At 36.7% G+C, this 17,719-nt stretch overlaps 1 protein-coding gene across 2 annotated transcripts; it reads right to left on the minus strand.

The window, feature by feature from the left end:
- Nucleotides 1-299: 299 nt before the first annotated feature.
- LOC141512898 (hereditary hemochromatosis protein homolog) lies at nucleotides 300-15,074 on the minus strand. 2 transcript variants are annotated; one of them, XM_074222257.1, is made up of 6 exons: nucleotides 14,795-15,074; nucleotides 12,478-12,738; nucleotides 10,483-10,749; nucleotides 8,238-8,516; nucleotides 7,931-8,047; nucleotides 300-558 (listed from the first exon to the last, which is right to left on the minus strand). In XM_074222257.1, the coding sequence occupies exons 1-6, from the start codon at nucleotides 14,877-14,879 to the stop codon at nucleotides 485-487; spliced, it is 1,083 nt and encodes a 360-aa protein (XP_074078358.1). In that variant the 5' UTR covers nucleotides 14,880-15,074; the 3' UTR covers nucleotides 300-484. The 2 variants fall into 2 exon arrangements, with proteins under 2 accessions (XP_074078358.1, XP_074078348.1); XM_074222247.1 differs by lacking the exon at nucleotides 300-558 and adding an exon at nucleotides 3,304-3,408.
- Nucleotides 15,075-17,719: the final 2,645 nt, after the last annotated feature.

Consider the following 17,719-nt stretch of genomic DNA (forward strand, 5'->3'; position numbering starts at 1 on the left):
CACTGGCCTTGGAGTCAGAAGTACCTGAATTCAAATCCATCCTCAGACACTTGATAATTACCTAGCTGTATGGCCTTGGGTAAGCCACTTAACCCCATTGCCTTGCAAAAACTTTAAAAAAAAAGAGTAAGAAGAAGCCTAGTTAACTTATATGAACTGATGCAAAGTGTAGTAATCAGAACCAGGAGGACAATATGCAGGAAGACTACAACCATGTACTTGGAAAGAAAAGCAAACAAAATTCTTCAATGTAATGTTGTTAAGAAACAAATTTTAATTAGCAAGACTTTCATGGCATAAAATGAAAGTTTATTGGGTGTCTCATCCCAGATTTGCCTCTTACATAGAGATGCCTGGTCAATATAGGACTAGAATTATGCTTAGATATGCAGCAAATGACCCCTTTGACAACATGTGAGGGTTCTCATGGAAGATGCCTTGGCAACTGCCTTGGTATTGGGGTGAGGGTTGATGAATTCCTTCACTAAAGATGAGAAGTAACAGGAGAAGCCACAGAAGAAAGAAAAGATTCTTCCACTTCAGTTTGTGAAATTGTCCCTGTGGAGGAAAAAGGACCTATGTTAAACTTATCCCATGATCCCCATATCCTAATGGAAGAGATAAAGAAAGGGAATGAAATCAATGTTCAGAAATTAGTTATGCAGAAACCAAATCCACCTCCCATTAGAAAACTTTCCTGAGGGTTCTGTTTTGTTCAGCAGTGTCTGTACCATCTCAGTTCACGTCCTTTCAGCATTTCCTTTGTTACCTATTCTCAGTTCATATATAAATCACAAAAAGAAAGTCATATAAGACTGCACGGTTCTCAGCAACTATGGGTGATCACAGAGTCACAGAATTTCGAAGTGTGAAGGCATCTCAACAGTCATCTAGCCCCATTCATACATAAACAAGGATTCCTTTCATATTGGCCAACCAACTTATGCTTGAAGACTTCTCATGGAAGGGAACCAACTCATTGCTCCTGCAGTTGCCCTTATCACAGAAGATATCTCGAATTGTCAGGAAATTTTGCCTTATATCATGCCTAAATTTAGCTCTTTGAAGCTTCTACTGAAGCTTCTACTATCCTCTGCATCCAAAGAGAAGAAATCTGTTTCCTGTTTTTCTTCTTGATGCACCTGGTGACTAATTGAATGAATCACTGAGATTGAAATCAATAAGACTGTAAATTCAAAGCCAGCCCAATACTTATTAACTTAGGTGTGTTATTTAGCCTCTGACTGCTTCAGTTTTCTCAGCTATCAAATGATTGTTATCTAAGTACCTACTTTACCCTCACCAGGTTGTGGTAAGGATCAATTGAAATGATATTTGGAAACAGGCTTCACATAATGCCTTGAGCACAGCAAGTGTTTTATAAGTTTGTATTGCCATTCCTCCCTCCTCCTTTTCTACATGAGAACTCCTGAAGACTTCTATGATTTTCCTGCCATCTCCTTAACTCAGTCATTCAGGAAATGTGTCTGTCAGGTTAAACATTCAGGTTTTCTTCAATCTATCTTGCTACTGGAAATCCTTCAAACATTTTGTTCTTCCTGAAATGTTCCAAGAACTGAATAAAAGACTCCAGATGGAACCTAATGGAGATCATAAGGAGTACCTTCTTAATCCTGAAAATGATTCCCTTCTATTTTTTATTTTATTTCTACTCAAACACACAATAAGAGGGAAAACACAAACATCATTACCACAATGTATACATCCATGTTTCCCTACAAGTGAGGAACTGGAAGGGGTCATCACATCACATTGCCCTCCAATGACTGAGCCTCATCCTTTCAAAAACCACCTTGTTGGGGGCGACTAGGTGGTGTAGTGGATAAAGCACCAGCCTTGGAGTCAGGAGTACCTGGTTTCAAATCTGGTCTCAGACACTTAATAATTACCTAGCTGTGTGGCCTTGGGCAAGCCACTTAACCCCATTTGCCTTGCAAAAACCTAAAAAAAAAAACACCTTGTTACTTCATTTTTCTCCCCTGCCAATGAAATCTCCACATCTCTTTTACTGCAACTGAATGCCTCATTTGAAGTTTTTGGTGACCTATTGCCCTCATCTGAATTTTCAAATCCACCAAAATTGTCCAATGTTTTTCAGGTAGGCTGATAACTGCTGTCTGTCACACCTCCTCCTCCTCCTCCTCCTCCTCCTCCTCCTCTTCCTCCTCCTCCTCCTCTTCCTTCTACATTTTCATGGAATCTGCCTTCTCAAATATAAAGAACCAATTGATTCACTCTACTTTCTTTTTAATTAAAAATTATTTTAAGATATTTATAAAACTCCATTTATAAAGCACTTTTAGCATACTTGGGTGAGAGGAAAAGGGAAAGAGAAGGATTATTATTCTCCTCATTCAAGAAACTGAGAGTGAGAGCAGTCAAGTGGGAAGAAGAGAATAAACATTTGGATAGTGCCTACTAGATTTCAGGAACTATGCTAACCACTTCCCAATATTATCTCATTTCATCTTCACAACAAGGTGCTGTTCTTATTTCTATTTTGCAGAAATTCTGGTTAAAAGTTCATCAAAAGGAGATATTTTTGGAAAATACAACTGACTCTATTTTGCTCAATATTTTTTTATATTTCTTTCACTCCCACCCATTGATGTCTCTTTAGCAAAGCCTAAACTTGAACATCTCCTTTGATGCCTCTCTTCCTGTAATCAATTAATAATGAAAAAGATCTCATTGGATGTGGAACAGTATCAGGAATCGATTCCTTTTCCCTTTAGAGTATTCAGTAAATCATGCAGCAGGGGTCTACTTCATTTTGATTAAGTGATTAAAAGGTACAGTATCCAATGGTCAAGTTTATTTATCTCTATAAAAGTATCTCTATTAAGTATCATCCTGGAAATGTACCTTTTCCTATCACCATGCCCAACATGATACTACCCAAATTCTCTGGATCATAAAACTCAGGAGGAGAGAATGTGCATGTGTGTCTGTATGTATATGAATTTATTAATATATGTGAATAGACTTATATGCACATATTTATAGAAACTATGTGAATATATACATGTATATGTGACTGTATGTGCATATATTGGATATGCCATCTGTGACACATGGGGTCATCATTTAATGACACTTGAGTCAAATATTCACACTTTTGAATGGATAAATAAATTGAAATGTACCTATTTTTCTTTATGCTGATTGGCTTAATAATGTAGTGGATAGTAAAGGCCATGACAATTCCTACAAGTCTGTCATTCTTAAGTTTTATGCCACAGTTCAGAAATTCTAGTACTTCCAGATGTCAGCTTTTTAACAATATAAACACTTCTCAAAGCTTATTTTCTCTTGTTTGTTCCTTGCCTTTTTCACTAGCACTGATGAAGGTACCAAGTGTTCCACCATTTTCTTCAGTTTCTTGTCCTAGAAAGAATTGTGAAAAAATATGACAGATAAGAAAGGATTGGATCCTAAGACAAGAATGAAATTTTGTCTTTGTCTCTGAGAATGGATGGGATGAGATTCATGTCTTGAATATGATACCCCAAAGGTGTAGATACATATATATTTAAAAAGTTTGACAAAATATGTAGTAAGAGATGGGGCATGTTCAGTATAGCCTTGTATATCAAGATGTATTTATTGAAGAAAATTCAGAAACCAGAAAGGATAAGCATGGAGTAGAACATCTGGTTAGTAATTTAAAGAGAAAACAAAATGATTTTTGTCATCAGATTATACAACAGACTCCCAGAACAGAAAGAGAAGTGCAAGAAGCATATTATAAGCTAAAAACAAAGACTTAAAGGAGTAATTAACTGTGTGACTTTGGATAAGTCACTTAACCCATTGCCTTGCAAAAAAAAAAAGTAATAAAGAATTTTAAATTACCTGACCCTACCAAATGAAGAGCAACCAAACATCCCTTTGTTTTCCTTCATAATGATTTTATCATTCAAATACTAAAGGAATCAATTGAAGATATTCTATTCTGAATTTTATTAAAAGGGAGTAGCAGGTTACTGTTCTGGAAATGGTGAGAATTTGTATATCAGTGATCATGACATCTTTGAGTTTATGATAGAGAACAGAGGAATTACACACTGTAGAATATATAGCCTCTAAACATTCTGAGGAAGGCTGATTTTAATCACATAAACTCAAATTCTGCAAAAGGAAGTCACTTCAGGTGGGTTGTGCAATTCTTAAAAGGGAATTATTGAGGTCACAAAGAGGAACAATTCTGATGAGAAGGAAAAGGAGAGAGATATTTAAATAGAAAATGTGGATGCCCAGAAAATTCACCAACTTGGATTTTTAAAAATATGTATAGAAGTTGGGGGGGTGGTAAACAGATAACAACATAAATACAAAAATATAACAGAAGAATAAAATCAGATGTTTGGAAAATTCAGAAATATAGAAAAAATTGTTTAGTCCGATTTCTTACAATATATATAAAAATAAACGTGAAATGCATATGTGACCTGAGTACTAAATGGCATAACATAAAAAAATCAAAAGAATTGAGTTTCTTATAAAACTATGTCTAAAAGTTTGAATTCATTAGAAGAAAGGGCACATATAGAAAATAATATATATATATATATATATTTCAATTATATGATATTGAAAGATGTAAAGAAAATCAATGCAAACACTCTATGAAGGGAAGTTGTTGCCTGGAAAATATCTTTAGATCAAATATTTTTTACAAGGGACAGATTTTTAAGATATATGGAAATATTAAAAAAAACTTTTCCCAGAAGATATGTGGCCCAAGGATATGACAAACATTTCTCAAAAGAAGAATTCATCCATTAACAATGTTACAAATCACTTATAGAGAAAGAGAAATCAAAACAACTCTGAAGTTTCACCTCCCCTTCAACAAATAGAAAAGAGAACAGAAAAATAATACTCACGTTTGGAAACAGAATGGAAAGAAGAGCATAGTAACACACGGCTAGTGAATCTCCAAATTGTTCCAAATATTCTTCAGAGAAATTTGGAATTACGGAAGAAACTGACTAAAATATGCATAACCCATTCCCCAGAGATTTCAATGCAGGCATAGACTGCAAAAATCAATGGCAGAGAGGGCCACCCCATAGGAAGACATGACCTCAGAAACTCAACAGTTACATGACTTTGGGTAAGCCATTTAGCCTCTATTTATCTCAGCTTTCTCATCTGTAAGAAGGAGTGTTAATAGCTCCTACCTCCCAGGTTTATTATGAGGGTAAAATGAAAAAAAAAAACTGTTTAAAGCTCCCTTAATTCAATCCCTTGAAAAGTGCAGGTATACTATGAATGTTCGTTATTATTATTTATTAGAAAGAAAGATCTCAACTAGACAAAAATATTTATAGAAAAACTTTGTGTAATATCAAAAATATGGAAAAATATAAGTACTAATCTTCTGGGAGAATGACTAGACCAATATTAAAGAATGTTATTGTACTGTAAGAAAAATGAATATGGTGCGATCAGAAAAACACATGAACGGATACAATGTAAAGTAAGCAAAAGAAGGAAAGCCAAATGGAAAATTCTTATAAAATGTAAATGAGAAGAGTAATTATAAAACTATTGTAAATGAAGGTCATATTATATAAAATGATATTAAATGTCCTTGACAACAAAGAAGCGATGTGGAAAACTACCTCTTGTTTCAAGAACTAGGACAGCTCTTGTGGTGAAACTCCATAGGATAAAAGTCCTTTTTGTTATTTTTTTATTTGAACTGGTTTTGCTTGATTTTTCCTTTTTTATTTTTATTAGGGAAAGCTTTCTTTGGGATTCATTGGGAAAGGTATGTGACTGAAGATAATAATTTATCCTAAAAAGAGTAATTTTTAAAAGAATGACAGAAGCATACGTGTACGTAATAAACTGAAACTGGTGATCTCTGCTAAGTACACAAATAAGGGCGACATATTCCCAGCTATATTAGGTCAGGAAGCAAATGAAGAACAATAAATGAATGGGTTTGGGGTTTTTTTTGCAAGGCAATGGGGTTAAGTGGCTTGCCCAAGGCCACACAGCTAGGTAATTACTAAGTGTCTGAGGCTGGATTTGACTCCAGGGCCAGTGCTCTATCCACTTTGCCACCTAGCCACCCCAATAAATGATTGGGGATAAGGATTGGGGTACACTGGATTTTAACTTATGAGAGAGAGAAAATATCTTTACTCAACTCTTACTTTGCTTCCCTTTTTCTGCAACTAATAACATTAGATGGGACCAAACTTAAATAATTAAAGAGGATGTAGCTGTCCTGACTGCACATCACCTGGTCCAGAGAAATTTCCTTTCCAAATCCTAAGATAACTGGAACCATGTCAAGAGATCACTGAGATACCAGCATAGATTCAATGGAAACATCATCCTAGATAAGCTCTATTTCTATTTAATGAAAGGGTCATGGTCAATCCAGGAAATGTGATAGACCTAGATCTCATATTACATTTGACAAAGACCTCCATGGCCTTTTTTCAAGGTAGGGGGTAGTGCTATGACTTCTTTGATTGACTAAGATTGATTGAAAGCCTGGATCCAAAATCTGAGGATAAGTGGATTAGTGACAGCATGTTGTGGAGAGCGTCTGCAATGGTATTTCATGGGACCATATCCATAATTCCTTTTCTCAGTGACTTGCATGAAGTCATTTATAGACTATCAGATCTGAAAGATAAAAGCAAACTGGGAGGGATAAATAATGTACTAAAGAAAATAGGTGGGATCCAGAAAGTGGGCAACAGAACAGAGCAATGAATAGAAGTCAATGAATTAAACTTAAAAGAGATAAATTTAAAGTCTTATGATGGGTTGGGGGAGATTACGCTTCTTAAGAGCCAAGGATGTAGCCAGAGATACAACATGCTTAATGAGAGTAGCAAGACCCCTGTTGAACTCTGTCATGGAAAGAACATAGCAGGAATGTTGCATTCTCTGGAAATGCTCTGTTTTGGGAAGGAAAAGAAACTGGAGCATATCCAGAGGAAAGTGACGAATGATGAGAGCATTAGAAACTATTTAATATAAGCATAGTTTGAAGAAAATTGTACCATAATTGCTGTTTAAGTTTCTGAATTTCTATTGTACAAAATAGAAATTAAAATTATTAACTTAATCCTAAAGGAAAAAAAGTAGGAATGCTGACTGGAAAGTAAATAGAAAAAATTCTGCCTCCGTATGTGAAAAAAAGACAATAACCTAAACCATTCAAAAGCTCAAAAACTGTCCAAAAGTCAGGAGATCATTGGTCATTCTTTGGAACTGATGTGGTAGCTTTGCTAAACCATCATGACCCCCCACACACACCTTTTTTAAAAGAAATGAAATTCTAAGACAAATGAGAGGAGTAGTTGATGTACAAACAAAATATACCTGGTGATTTTACTGTGAAGCAATACCCAGTTCAGTTTCTCTACCAAGTGCCTTTATTAAAGGTATGTTCTGTGTCAGACACTCTACAAGATACAGGTAAGAAAACACTCTCTACAAATAGACATAAGCAACTTCTCTGAAAATTTGAGTACTAAAGAGTCACCCAGGTAATGGAGAGGCTAAGTGATTTGCTAGGAACACACAGCCAGTTTGTATCAGACATTAGACTTGACCCCAGGTTTTCTCCATCCACTAAGCTATGTATCCTTTCCAACAAACCCATATATCAGAAACAAAATATTTTAAGGTCATGACTTCTCTATCACTTGTAATCTTCAGTCCAAGGATATATTGACATTTTCTTGGGAATATTGGACAGAAGAATTTGTTCTTTTAAGATTTGGATAGATGGCATTCAAGGTGCCTTCCAACTCTGAGAATCTGTGTTTCTGGTATTCTTTTCACAAAGTACACAATTGTTACCTTCAACCCCTACACAACCCCAGGGATGTGTTCTCCCCATCCCTTTTCCCCCTCTTCTGATGATACACACCTGCCTTTCTCTTCTTCCATTTGGTAAAGACCACAAAACAACTAATCATCAGGATGTTTGCTAGAAAGATGCTCAGGATAATAGCCCACACATTCCCCTTGGATGGCTTGTCAGGAACTACAGAAAGAAAAGCAACAGAAAATTAATGGAATTGGGGAGATTCAATTTCTTCAAGGTACAATGAGAAGAATTTCTAGTGGGGACTTTGCCCTTGGACCCTTTATTAGGCAGGGATGGATGCAGGCAGGAATTAACAGATTCCCATGGCTTAGGGTTTGGGCCCAGTTAGCTTGATTGAGACATTCACCTGGGTATATAGTTGGTGACTCCAGCTGACTGTGATCCACCACACAAGCATAACCTGTCCCTGGGTCTCCTGGCTGGATCTCCAGAGAGATTCGAAGATAGAAGGTGTCATCAGAATTAGGCAGGGTGCCACTGGAGCTCTCTTTCCCCCATTTAGCACCATCAATACTGTTCTTCCAGTGCAGTAAGATGGATTGTGGGTAGAAGCCTGTGGCTGTACAGGAAAGGGTGATGGTGCCATTGGGGAAATCTCGGCGAGAAACATATACTTCTGGTGGTACTGAAGGTAGAAGAAGACATCTTGACCAAAGATAATTAAGATCCATTGGTCCACTCATCCTCCCTACCTCTCAGACCTTATTAACAAACCCTCAATAAAAATCCATTTTTTGTTAGACTTTTGTTGTTTACATTATGTTATATTGTTTTGGTTTTTTTTTTCATTTATGAAAGTGAGCTATTAAAATAGAAATGGAAAGCCTGGGGAAGGAGGGAGTTGTCTCTCATTAGAGGTCCTCAGATGAAGATGAGATGGCCACTTTAGGTTTATTTCTTTTTTTACTTTAGCATTTTATTTTCTAGTATTTCTACATCATATTAATAAAGCAAAGTGCTTAAACTTGTCATATTAGTTGACTTTCTCATATAACTGATTATAATCAGACACTTTAGTTCATTGTTGTCCCAAAAAATTGTTCTCTCCAGAGAATGCAACATTCCTGCTGTTTTCTTTCCATGACAGAGTTCAAAAAGGGTCTTGCTGCTCTCTTTAAGTATGTTATATCTCTGCTACATCATTGACTCTTGAGGAGTTTAATCTCCCCCAATCCACCATAGGACTTTACATTTATCTCTTTTAAGTTTATATAACTATTATAATATTATTTTTGAAAATTTTACTTGCTTTTTAAATGCAAATATATTTAATATTTTATTAATGTTTAGATTTTGTGTTATAAACATTTAGAGATTGTTCACATTTGTGAGAAATATGTTTTAACAAAACAAAACAAGTATAATAATCATTCAGTGACCATGTGTAAAAATGCCTACAAAAGTCCACATCTGTGGCACTCCCTCCTCTCTCTCTTTTTTTAAATTAAGCAAAATCTATTTAATCTCTTTCCCTCTATATCTTGTTTCAAGCATAATATACTTAGATAAAACAAATTCCCTAAGTGGCCATGTATATCTGCACACACACACACATATATATTCATGAGTGTACATATGTTCAAATGTATATATTTATATCTTTGTATCTTTATACACATATACCCACATGCACACATCTCATTTCACACCTAATATGTCTCATAGCATCAAGTGGTAAAGTAATACTAATTAGACAAATTTTAGATGACTTGTTTTTCCCCATACAAATAACCTTCTTATCAACTTGGAAATTCTGTGATTCTCCATTTCCAAATAAGCAGGAGACATTTAAACCAATTGCAAATGGTGATGGGCAGCTAATGTTATGAAAAATTCAGACCAATTTTTTTGAGAGAAATGTCAATTTATTCAACCTCAGCTTTATGTTTTATGCTGACATAAAACATTCTGCCAGAAATTCTCTCCAATATAATTTTTTTACACTCTTATACACTTGGCTTTTTGTTCTAATTGTACAAAACATTTTAATTTAATGTAATCAAAAATATCCATTTTACATCTCACAACACTATCTCTTCTTTGTTCATAAATTGTTCACCTATCCATAAGAGTAATAGATAATGGTTCCATGTTCTTCAGATTTTCTTGTAATATCTCCCTTTACATCTACATTATGCAACCACTTTTACCTTATCTTACCTTATCTTGGGAAAGATATTGATGTATATCCATGCCCAGTTTCTGCCAGATAACTTTCCAGTTTTCCCAACATTTTATTTTTACCAAATAATGAATTCTTATTCCCAAAAGTTAAAACTTTACACTTTCAAACACCAAGCAACTATATTCATTGGGTGCTATATATTGTATGTCTACTCTGTTCCATTCATCTATCTTTCTATTTCTTAGTCAGGACCAGATTTTTTTTGATAAATAATGCTCTATAATATAGTTTTATGTCTGGTACAGTTAAACCTCCTTCCTTTATTATTAATATTTTTCCTTTGTAACTTCTAAGTGAATTTTGATATTATTATATCTAGTTCCATAATTTTTTGATTATTTATTTGAGATAGTATTGAATATTGAGAAGATATGGTTTGGTAAAAGATGGCAGAAAATGTACTTACAATTCTTTGTGATGTTGGATTTCCAAAGGATTTTCTGCATGATGCCAATACAATGCCTCTTATTGTAACGTTTTCTCACTTCAGTCCAGAAAGGAGTTTCCACAATTAATTTGATTCCATGAGCCCTAGGGTCCAGGACTATCCATTGTCCTTCTAACCCATCTATTTGGAGCATATCTTCTCCATCCAAGCCATACTTTACATGGCTACTCAACTGAATATCTCCATCTAATTCACAATCAAAATCAATCTGCAATGTGTGATTCCCTGTGGAGAGGAAAAACAGAAGATATTCTAGGAGAAAATTGGTTATGAAGAAATTGATGGAAAGAAACTCTGTTGTGGATTCCAAAAGATAAAAGTATTTTTTTTCCATGAGCAGGCAGCCTTCAGAAAAACCTGGAAAGACTTGCATGAATTGATGCTGAGTGAAGGGAACAGAACCAGGAGAACATTGTACACATTAACAGCAACATTATATAATGATCAGCTATGATGAAATGAGCTCCTCTTAGCAAGTGATTAAAGACAATTTTAAAAGTCTTGTCTTAGATCAAAAATGCATTCATATCCAAATGAAAAAAAAAACTATGGAGTCTGAATGGAGACCAAAGCTTACCATTTTCACTATTTAAAAATATTTTATTTATTTGTTTTTCCAACTATATGCACCAGTAGTTTTACTAATCATTTTCTGCAAGAATTTGGGTTTACATTTTTCTCCCTCCCTCTCTTCCCTTCCTCCTTTCCCTGACAGAAAGTAATCTGATATAGGGTCTATATTTATAGCCATGTTAAACAATAGGTCCATATTGATCATGGTGACTATTTTCACTTTTTAAAACTTGCTAAGTTTTTCTCATTTTTCCCTTTAGTTCTGAATCTTTTTTCATAATATGACTAATGTTTAAATATGTGAAACATGATTATAAATGTATAACCTATATCAAATTTCTCACTGTCATGGTGGATAGAGGAGGGAATGGAAGGAGGTAGAAAATGTGGAATGCAAAAGTTTACAAAAAAATGTTGAAAACTAGTTTTGCATGTAAATGAAAAAATAAATTAAATGACATTCAAAAAACTTCTTTAAAAAAGAAAAAGGGTTTTGTTTTGTGAACTTTTAAACTACCATATATGTGAAGTAGAATGATTCTGGTGACTTTAAAAGAACTTCATTCTCCAAGTCTGGATAAAATCTTAGCAAAAATTGGAAGGGGAGTTGTTAAAGGACAGAGAATATTAGAAGTCAAGTAACATTCAACTTTGAATATGTATTGCTACTTACCTTTCCCTACTGTATTCTTTCTGAATTATTATGTGCTCTTTTCTTTTATATAAAGAACACAGAATAAGCACATTTCTGGGATTTAGAATGAGTAATAAAGAGAGATTAAAAACAAAAAGCACAAATTAGAATTAAGTGCCAGCAAGAGAGAAGGAACAACAAAAAGGAGAAATAAGAGGAAGAGGAGGAAGAAGAGAAAAAGCAAAAGGAAGAAAAGGAGGAAAAGAAGAAAAAGAATATGATAATGATGAAAAAGGAATAGAGAAAGAAGAAAAAAGAGGAGGAGGAAGAAAAAGTAGAAGAGGAGAAGGATATAAAGGAGAATAAAGACAAGGATAAGGTGAATGAGGAGAGTATCAGGGAACCAAGAAAGAAAGTGGGACTAATCAATGAATTCAGGCATCAAGTAAAGTACAAAGACTCAATATCTTGAATTCACATACAATAATTAGAGTCTTGGGAAGAAATAAAATAGGAAAGCTGAAGTTGAAGGGAAATACTCTCTGAACTGGTTTCAGTGGAGGATTTAGTATCTTAAAAAGTAGGTTCTTTTACAGCCCTTTCCCTTCAGAATGAAGCAAGAGTGATCTGAGCTCCTTGGGCTACTAAAGGATCAGGTTCTTAGAGATTGGTCCAACAGGCTTGGTGGACAGGAGCTGTTAAAATCATGGAAAGGATGGGGCAAGGGAAGCATGGAAGTGACTTACTTCCAGTCTGTGTGTCATTTCTTGTCAAGTAATGGATGTCAAAATGGTAATTTTCTCCATGTTTTATCATTACATCTTTAATCTCCTCAATTAAATTCATTCCCACAGCTTCAGAGATCCAGGCTGCCTTGGTTACAATCTGATGGCTTGATCTATGATAGGAAGCCCACTGAATGTCATCAATGAGTCCAACAACAGTGAGATCCAAGAGTGTTTGAGATGTTCCCACTGCAATGTGTTTTATTTCATGCTTGTGGTAGGCTGAATGGCAAAATGAGACAGAGACACAAGAGCCATCAGATGTGCAAGCAGCTCAGAACCTCACACCCACCTACCTCCCACTACTACTTTTGACCATTAGTACAGGCAATTGGAGTAGTTAGGTGGTGCAGTGGATTGAGCACTGACCTGGAATCAAGAGGACCTGAGTTCAAATCCAGATTCAGACACTTAATAATTACCTAGCTATATGACCTTGGGCAAGTTACTTAACCCCACTGTCTTGTCAAAACACACACACACACACACACACACACACACACACAAACATATGTATAGTATATGCAATCAGGGTTTTGGAGCATGCTCAGATCATATGAAGAAGGTACCCTATTACTTGAATGAGAGAAGCCTCCTTTGATGAAAGGTTTTCTAGAACACTCTATGTTGTTCAAACTACCAGACTAAGATAGTCTTTTATCCTTTCCCTCACTTTTGCTCCTTAGTATCCAGAGATGGTGAAAATTTACACACATTTTGAACACAGTGAACTAAACTGGAGAAAGGGGCCTCCCCCTCTTCTTTTAGACCCTATCACCCTGAAAATGGCTTTAGAACTTCTATTTTTCTGGTCATCTCAGATTCAGGTAAAAGAAGTAGGATTCTCACCAATCAGACTCTGAACCAAGCCATGATAAACTTAGAGGCAAGATTCCAATTAATTATACAGCTAGGCAATTCAAGAATGGAAGCCCTGAGAAGCTAGGGGACTTGGGACTCTGACCCAAGGGCAGCTTTGCATTTGAAACTTCTGATTGTTCTAGGGTGGTAATAAAGTAAGCCATGAACTTAATCCCCTTTCCCACACCTGAGAATGATATGGTGTAAGGGGTAATTAGGCTCCCCATGCTGAAAATTATGCTTATCTGTTTGTTATATCTTTGAATTAAATATTGCTTGGCAAAAGCACATTTGCATATTTAGCAATTAAATGGCACTCTGATGTAGAAATTTACCCCTGCAACTGAGGAAACACCACTAGTGGAGATTAGATAAGAGTCTAGATGCCACCAAATCCTTAAGTTTACTAGAGAATCCTAGCTGAGGTGTAGAATATAACATTCCTGGCTTTTAGGAAGTGGGGCTGGGGTAATCACTGTTGCATATTTAGAACATAAGGAATTACAGATCTTTTCCAGGAGGGCATTCCAGAAAAAGAAAATGCATACAGGCAACCTTCCAATCAGGACTTATCACAGGTTGAATACAAATCAAGGATCCATAAAAGCAGGAATCAGTAAGAGGGGGTCATGCTATAAAATGTTCTGAGTGAAAAATAGAGCATATTATGCTTAATTCTGGAAGTGATGAAAGCCACTAGAATTTATTGAATAAGGGAGAGACATAATAGGATTGGTGGTTGAGGAAGATTAATTTGGCAGCTACATGGAAAATAGGAATGGGAATCAGGAGAGACTTGAAACATGTAGAACAAGAAGGTTAATACAGGTGTGAAATGATGAGGGCCTACATTAGTTGAGTGGTCGTGTCAGAGGAGGGAAGGGGTACAAACAAGAAATGTTATAAGGTAAAATGGACAGGACTGGCGAGTGAGAGAGAGTGAGTAAATACCTAGCTATGTGACCTTGGGCAAGTCATTTAATACCACTGCCTTGCAAAAAAAAATGGACAGAACCCAGGAAGTTGCCTCAAAAGAGACAGTGACCTATCTCTGTTAGGCAAACTTTTACATTTCCCTAGGTGACTCAGATCTGTTGGGATTCCTTAACCTTTTTCTCAGGAAACAAGGTAGTATAGTTGGTCCAGATACTCTTAATTATAACTTTGCTTCTCTATTCCTGTATATTTCCTTTCTTTATATTGAGTCTACCCATCAGAGTAGGAGTTCCTTGAGGTCATGATAAATGTTCCTTCTGTCACGCTAGTAGTTCCCAGACAGTTGATAACAGGATCTCTCTCAAAATAGACTAGATCATAAGGTTATTATTTGTATTTCCTCACATCATACCAAATTTCCCATGCCAAGCCCAGAGGTCTCCATCTATCCCCATTCACACCCCAATTTTCCCAGACTCACCTGCCTGGATTTCTCTAAGAACAAAGAGCACCAGAATAAATATCCAGAATGAAAATGACTCTCTTCCCCTTCTCCAGTTCAACATCTTGCTCTGGATGTATATGTTTAGAATCCACAGAATCACCCCACTTAGCAGAACTACCAATCCATAAGCTCCTCTGTCTAAGAGTTCCCATGTAGGAAAAGAAATTCCTTTATGCACAAGGCCTTCTTTGCTGTGGAATTGGATCTCCCAAAGTCCTGCCCTCTTGTCACTACCCAACAGCACATGTAGCACCAGGCAGAGTCCACCCCTGTCTGGAAGGAGTAAAAGAAGAAGTAAAATGGAGCCTGTGGTAAGAGCAGGAAACTCTTGACAGTCATCACTTTCAGGTGCTCTTGGTGAGCTTCTGACTGAGGATTCTCACAGTGCTATGGGCACAGCTGGCATTTATAACTGCTAAGTGAATTAAAGACATTGTAGAAAGTATAGAAAATAGATTGCTAGCCTGTAATCTGGAAGATCTGAGTTCAAATTCTTAGACTTTCATAGGTCCCTAAACTTTCTGTTTCCTTATCTATAACATATAGATAATAATTGTACCGGCCTCACACAGTTTTAGTGTTAAAATGAGTTAATATATATAAAATGCTTTGCAAGTTTTAAAGTGCTATATAAATTAGATTGTTATTTCTGATTACAGTGATTCAGCTTCGTGTGGTTGGTCCCCAGTCAAGGGAGAATAAACATCCTGTCCTCAGGGAATTCCTTTGGTGTGAGGAGAGGCAAAGAATCTGCCTTCATGGAGCCCCAAGTCTGAAGAGTCAAATAGTTGTTGCCTTCTGGGAGTCCTCAAACTGAAAAACAACGGTTCTGGATAATGACATCACTGATAAAATGTTTTTTGAAAGTTACTTCTCAACTCTCTGGGTTCATTTCTAAAACTGATTCATGTTTGCTAGTGGTACTCCCACTCCTTTCACAGGATGGCCCATCCTGCCAAATGCCTGTGGATGAGCCTAAGTTCCTTCTGTCCCTTAATAAGGTGGTTTGGCATTCATCTCTGGTTATCAATTATCACAATTCAGGTGATTCCTGAAGTCGTAATTCTTCCATCATATTTTCTCTTATTTCTAGTTCCCTTCTTTATAATTTCCTTAGACTATCTCTCCCTAGACATCATGCCTACAACTCCAATCCATCTCAATAGACATTTATTGGAGGACTTCTGGGGAGAAGCCAAGATGGTGGCACCAAGCTAACCTGCTCCCAGAGCCTTTCCCTACAAAAGATAAATGAAGCCTCTGCTCTGACAGTCAAGCTACAGATCCCATCAAGAAAAAAAGAAGATTCATAGACGTTTTCAACTGCAGACATTGTGGAGGATCCTCAGTGAAGGTCTGTCTCTTTGGGGGAAAAGGGGAAATAAAGTCCAGGAGGCGGGAGAGCCAGGAAAGCCAGAAGGAGGCTTTTAGCCACGGTGTAATCCAGGTCCCAGCAGCTTAATAATAACAGAGGTCCTGGCAGCTAGATAGCAAGCCAGCAGGGAGGATCCCAAACCTAAACAAAGTCTGAACCTCGAAAACACCAGGGTAAAAGACTGGGTTGGGAACAATCCTCTGTTAAGTCAGAACCTATACATAAAGGAGGAGAAAAAACCCTCTGCAAAGGCAAGACCTGGACTGTATAGGCAACATCGTGGCAAACAGCCAGGGATCAGATGCCAGCCCCAGAAAAATAAAAGTTTGGATCTGTACTCCATATACCCCAGGAGCAGAACTACCACCACCAAGATGACAAAAAAAGCTAAGAGTGCTCACTATTGAAAACTACTTTAGAGACAAAGAGACAGCATGTCTGAAGAAGAAATCAGTGAAAAATCACTCACAGGGGAAGAAAGAGGTGTCTTTTTTTAGGGTTTTTTTGCAAGGCAACGGAGTAAAGTGGCTTGCCCAAGGCCACACAGCTAGGTCATTATTAAGTGTTTGAGGCCAGACCCTAACTCAGGTACTCCTGACTCCAGGTTTGATGCTCTATCCAGTGTGCTACCTAACTGCCCCAAGAGGTATCTTCACTAAAGAAACCATCAGTTAAGCTAGTTTCAATCTCAAAGTCTTGAGTTTTCTTCAGGAGATATTTGAGTTCAGTTAGTTGCAAGAATCTGGTTCTCAGAGAATTCTGGTTCTGGTTGACTTCCTGCAGTTCCACCTTCAGTTTTTCCAGAATGATCTTGAGATCTATCATTTCTCTAGGTAGAGCTGTCTGTGGAGGTTTCTCAGGGTTTTGTATCACAATCTCCTCTTTCATCTCCTCTTCTAGAAAACTGAGGATCCTCTCTAAGGCCTCACACCTTCAGACTTCATTCACAAATTTTCATTGGAAGCTGCTCACATTTGCATTTAGATACTTAAACTGAATCAATCCCAGTTTGCCAAATTCTGCTATACAGCAGTAAGGAGCTTCTGCCTGCAGAAACAGCTGGGACAAGCCCATCTCCTCACCAAAATACAGTTGCCATATTGGCTCAGTCTTGGCCTTTACTTCATCCAGTTCTTTTCCCTCTTAAAACTGAGGTTTGGAACAGGGTCCAGGAACCTGGCTCCCTTCCTACATTCTGCCACCAGGAGCACTCTCTAAATTTCTCTTTGAGCTGCAAGAGTAGGGATATTTCTTATGAATTTGGAAGATGACCAGGATTGGGTTAAATTGCTTTAATTTTTCAGGACATGAGAACATTTGATATTTTATGTGTCTATCTGCATCATTCCCCGGCCTGTACTTATTAAGTGATTTCTTCAATTGAAGTATATAACTTCATATTCATCTCTACTTAAAGTAATCTCATTGTTAACATTCTGGCCTGAGACTTTTTTGGACCCTGACCATAGAATTCAAAGTAATGACACTCCCTTTCGACTTTCACCTACAGATCTGACAACTATGCA

The sequence above is a fragment of the Macrotis lagotis genome, chromosome 1 (genome assembly GCF_037893015.1).
Source record: "Macrotis lagotis isolate mMagLag1 chromosome 1, bilby.v1.9.chrom.fasta, whole genome shotgun sequence".
Taxonomy (NCBI): domain Eukaryota; kingdom Metazoa; phylum Chordata; class Mammalia; order Peramelemorphia; family Peramelidae; genus Macrotis; species Macrotis lagotis.

Bases quoted from the DNA above. Each gene is read 5' to 3' on its own strand.
- LOC141512898 (XM_074222247.1), bottom strand. From the start codon at position 14,879: ATGTTGAACTGGAGAAGGGGAAGAGAGTCATTTTCATTCTGGATATTT. The intron at 8,517-10,482 runs GTAAGTACATTT...TTCTACCTTCAG, and splicing joins ATCCAACATCACAAAGAATT to TACCACCAGAAGTATATGTT. The intron at 8,048-8,237 runs GTGAATGTCTCA...TTCTTTCTGTAG, and splicing joins GTCACCAACTATATACCCAG to TTCCTGACAAGCCATCCAAG.